This window comes from Leucoraja erinacea, unplaced genomic scaffold (genome assembly GCF_028641065.1).
Source record: "Leucoraja erinacea ecotype New England unplaced genomic scaffold, Leri_hhj_1 Leri_120S, whole genome shotgun sequence".
NCBI lineage: Eukaryota > Metazoa > Chordata > Chondrichthyes > Rajiformes > Rajidae > Leucoraja > Leucoraja erinaceus.
Window position 1 is genome coordinate 9,122 of NW_026575462.1, and position 4,883 is coordinate 14,004.

Consider the following 4,883-nt stretch of genomic DNA (forward strand, 5'->3'; position numbering starts at 1 on the left):
GGTGGTATGTGCTGGCTTGTTGTATTGTAGTGTAAATATTATTTTTTAATAATTTAATAAATTTTTTGATTAATATTTAAAAAAAAAAAAAAAAAAAAACGCTCGTGACTTGACTTGACTTGACTTTGCCGCCCAATGTCTTTGGGATGTGGGAGGAAACCGGAGCACAGGATCGAACACCGGGGTCTCTGGCGCTGTGAGGCAGCGGTTCTACCCGCAGGGCCACCGTGTGCCGGCCAAAACCGACATCATTGTCCTCGTCAGCTGGAATAACTCAGCGGGACAGGCAGCATCGCTGGAGAGAAGGAATGGGGGGAGGGGAAGGGGGGGGGGGGGGTTGACGTTTCGGATCCAGACCCTTTTAACAAGGGCGAAGCGCTACTTTGATCTGCCCTTTTCACACCTCGCCCTTCCATATCTCTACGTCTCCCTCTCTTCCGACTCTCAGTCTGAAGGAGGGTCTCGACCCGAAACGCCACCCGTTCCTTCTCCCCAGAGACGCTGTCTTGTGGAATTCTCGGCCTCAGAGGGCGGTGGAGGCCGGTTTTGCTGGATGCTTACAAGAGCTATATTTAAGAGGGAGTTAGATGTGGCCCTTGTGGCTAAGGGGATCAGGGGGTATGGAGAGAAGGCAAGTATGGGATACTGAGTTGGATGATCAGCCATGATCATATTGAATGGCGGTGCAGGCTCGAAGGGCCGAATGGCCTCTACTCCTGCACCTATTGTCTATGTTTCTATGTTAAGAGAGAGCTAGATAGGGCACTTAAAGTTTGCGGAGTCAGGACATATATGGGGGAGAAGGCAGGAACGGGGTACTGATTGGGGATGATCAGCCGTGATCGCATTGAATGGCGGTGCTGGCTCGAAGGGCTGAATGGCCTCTACTCCTGCACCTATTGTCTATTGTCTGTTGTATGTCCTGGTGAGTCACTCCAGCTTTTTGTGTCTGACTCCGGTTTGAACCAGGGTTCCTTCCGACACTCTTTGACCTTGTGGGCTGGCCGTTCAGCCCACCGTGATCGGGCTAGCACGGCCGTTAAAGGTGATCTCCACTTACCAGCCAAGTTGTTGTAACAGTCGCATTCCACGCTGTGGAGCAGCTCCACCTGCTCGGAGCTCAGCTTCTCCTTCTCGCCTCCAAAGGCCTGCAGGGGGGCGGGCTCGCTGGGATCCAGGCCCCGCAAGTGCATGAGGGCCCAGTGGTAGCGACTGATGGCCTCACGTACCCTCTTCTCTTTGTAGTGCTGGTTGCCCTCCGCCTTGTAGCGAATGGCCTGTTGCATCCGGCTCTCAAATTCGCCCTCTGGCTGGGGGGGGGGGGGGGGATGGAGGGAGAGAGGGGAGTGAAAAAGTTACTTTTAAAACTACTAAACCAGGTTTGCTTCTTAATAAACAGACACCACACAAACTGTTTGGTAGACCAGTTCAAAACTTAAGGATAAAGGGGAAATCCTTTATCCTGAAATCACAGAGTGGTGAATCTCTGGAACTCTCTGCCGCAGAGGGTAGTTAGATTGCAGGAAGATTGTTCCCGATGTTAGGGAAGTCCAGGACAAGGAGTCACAGCTTAAGGATAAGGGGGAAATCCTTTAAAACCGAGATGAGAAGAACTTTTTTCACGCAGAGAGTGGTGAATCTCTGGAACTCTCTGCCACAGAGGGTAGTCGAGGCCAGTTCATTGGCTATATTTAAGAGGGAGTTAGATGTGGCCCTTGTGGCTAAGGGGATCAGGGGGTATGGAGAGAAGGCAGGTACGGGATACTGAGTTGGATGATCAGCCATGATCATATTGAATGGCGGTGCAGGCTCGAAGGGCCGAATGGCCTACTCCTGCACCTAATTTCTATGTTTCTATGTTTCTAAAACTTTACTTAACATCGGCCGATGGAAGGGAGGGAGAATTCCAGTTAAGTGACCAATGTAGACACTTAACTGTGTTCAGCCACCTTCTCTGAACAACAGAATTACATTGCCTTAAATAGGGTTTTTTTGTCCCCTTAGCACATTCCACAGGCATTAGTCATGGTCAGAGGTACAGGAAAAGGTTTCCACAGATTGCATCACATCAAAGGCCTTTTGTTTACATGGTACAAGATATACTAAAAACATTGGCCATTTGCTTTAGGTCATTTTATCTCCACTTCCCTGGTTCTTCTTTGTCACTTGGTCCCTCATAAACATAGGCCATCTGCTCTATTGCCTCTTGCTTCAAAGATGTGACCAACTATGTCTCTCTTCCTCTATCGCCTCCTCCCCCACAAACATTGGTCACTTGGTTTATGGCATCAAAGATATCTCTAGCTTCTCCTCTCTGCCTGTCACTTGGGAGACAATGTTATAGGATTTATTATCCCACACACTGCAACCTGAGACAAGCCTAACTTGAGACTAAATATAAGCTGTAAGCTAGCCCAGAAACCAATTTAATATCTTCTTATATTTTTAACTAAAATTCGGCTTCATCAGGAGACTGTTAGAGACATAAATCAGGGCACATGGCATTGGCGGTAGGGTGTTGACATGGATAGCAAATTGGTTGGCAGACCGGAAGCAAAGAGTAGGAGTGAACGGGTCCTTTTCAGAATGGCAGGCAGTGGCGAGTGGACTGCCGCAAGGCTCGGTGTTGGGGCCGCAACTGCTTGGCGTATATATTAATGATTTGGAAGAGGGAATTAGGAGCAACACTAGCAAGTTTACAGATGACACAAAGCTGGGTGGCTGGGTGAACTGTGAAGAGGATGTTAGGAGGTTGCAGGGTGACCTGGACTGGTTGAGTGAGTGGGCAGATGCAGTATAATATAGAATAATGTCAGGTTATCCACTCTGGCGGCAAAAACAAGGGGGCAGATTATTATCTCATAGATACATAGAAAATAGGTGCAGGAGTAGGCCATTCGGGCCTGCACTGCCATTCAATATGATCATGACTGATCATCCAACTCAGTATCCCATCCCTGCCTTCTCTCCATATCCCCCTGATCCCTTTAGCCACAAGGGCCACATCTAACTCCCTCTTAAATATAGCCAATGAACTGTGGCCTCAACTACCTTCTGTGGCAGAGAGTTCCAGAGATTCACCACTCTCTTTGTGAAAAATGATTTTCTCATCTCGGTCTTAAAGGCGCCAGAGGCCCGGGATCCATCCTGTCTGCCAGTGCCGCCTGTACGGAGTTTGCACGTTTTCTCTGTGATCAGTGGGTGTTTTCGAGATTCAAGATACAAGAGAGCTTTGCTTCAGCACAACAGAACATAGTAGGCATTGACTACAAAACAGATCAGTGTGTCCATATACCATGATATACGTATATACACACTTACCTAACCTAACCCCATTGAGATAGCAAAAGGATTTGAGTATAGGAGCAGGGAGGTTCTACTGCAGTTGTACAGGGTCTTGGTGAGACCACACCTGGAGTATTGCGTACAGTTTTGGTCTCCAAATCTGAGGAAGGACATTATTGCCATAGAGTATTGCGTACAGAGAAGATTCACCAGACTGATTCCGGGGATGTCAGGACTTTCATACGAAGAAAGACTGGATAGACTCGGCTTGTACTCGCTAGAATTTAGGAGATTGAGGGGGGATCTTATAGAAACTTACAAAATTCTTAAGGGGTTGGACAGGCTAGATGCAGGAAGATTGTTCCCGATGTTGGGGAAGTCCAGGACAAGGGGTCACAGCTTAAGGATAAGGGGGAAATCCTTTTAAAGCCGAGATGAGAAGGACTTTTTTCACACAGAGAGTGGTGAATCTGTGGAACTCTCTGCCACAGAAGGTAGTTGAGGCCAGTTCATTGGCTATATTTAAGAGGGAGTTAGATGTGGCCCTTGTGGCTAAGGGATCAGGGGGTATGGAGAGAAGGCAGGGATGGGATACTGAGTTGGATGATCAGCCATGATCATATTGAATGGCGGTGCAGGCTCGAAGGGCCGAATGGCCTCTACTTCTGCACCTATTGCCTATGTTTCTATGATCCCTGCCTTCACCAACCGTAGAACAGCACAGCAGGGGGACAGGCCGTTCGGCCCACAATATCCGTGCTTGAACATGATACTATGTTAAGCCACTGTATAGAAGAGTGGAGCTGGGGGGGAGAGGCCGTTCGGCCCACAATATCCGTGCTTGAACATGATGCTATGTTAAGCTACTCTGTAGGGCAGTGGAGCTGGGGGGGAGAGGCCGTTCGGCCCACAATATCCGTGCTTGAACATGATGCTATGTTAAGCTACTCTGTAGGGCAGTGGAGCTGGGGGGGAGAGGCCGTTCGGCCCACAATAACCATGCTTGAACATGATGCTATGTTAAGCCACTGTATAGAAGAGTGGAGCTGGGGGGGGGGGGGGGGAAACAGGCCCTTCGGCCCACAGTGTCTGTACTATCCCGCCTTCTCTCCAGAGACACAACCTGTAACATTTAAACCTCTGATACCCCCCCCCCCTGGGTTATTTTAGGGCTCCTGGTTGGTTTAATTGCACAATATCGTCCTTTAGAGCCCAGGGAGAGGCCGCTCGGCCCTTCGCCGCGCTACTAGCCCCTTCCCTCCCCCACCCCGGGCCGCTCACCTGCGTTGCCATGGCTCTGCACGCGCGCACGCACTCCCCGCCCGCCAGCCCGCCTCCCGGAAGCGGAAGCTGCGGGGACGGGTCGCTGAAGCCGAGCTGGAGGAGGAGGCGCGGCGCCAACCCCCCCCCCCTTCACGTGACGAGGGCGGGTCGTTGAAGCCGAGCTGGCGGTGCTCCGCCCCCCCCCCCCTTCACGTGATCAGGGCGGGTCGCTGACGCCGAGCTGCCGGTGCTATCCCCTCCACGTGACGGGGGCGGGTCGCTGAAGCCGAGCTGGCGGTGCACCGCCCCCCCTCCCCTTCACGTGACGAGGGCGG

The 4,883-nt window shown here is 50.9% G+C and overlaps 1 protein-coding gene across 1 annotated transcript; it reads right to left on the bottom strand.

Annotated features, from left to right (window-relative positions):
- Window positions 1-775: 775 nt before the first annotated feature.
- LOC129715506 (tetratricopeptide repeat protein 9C-like) lies at window positions 776-4,658 on the bottom strand. The gene is made up of 2 exons (XM_055665378.1): window positions 4,567-4,658; window positions 776-1,310 (listed from the first exon to the last, which is right to left on the bottom strand). Exons 1-2 carry the CDS (start codon window positions 4,576-4,578, stop codon window positions 897-899), a joined length of 426 nt encoding a protein of 141 aa, XP_055521353.1. The 5' UTR covers window positions 4,579-4,658; the 3' UTR covers window positions 776-896.
- Window positions 4,659-4,883: the final 225 nt, after the last annotated feature.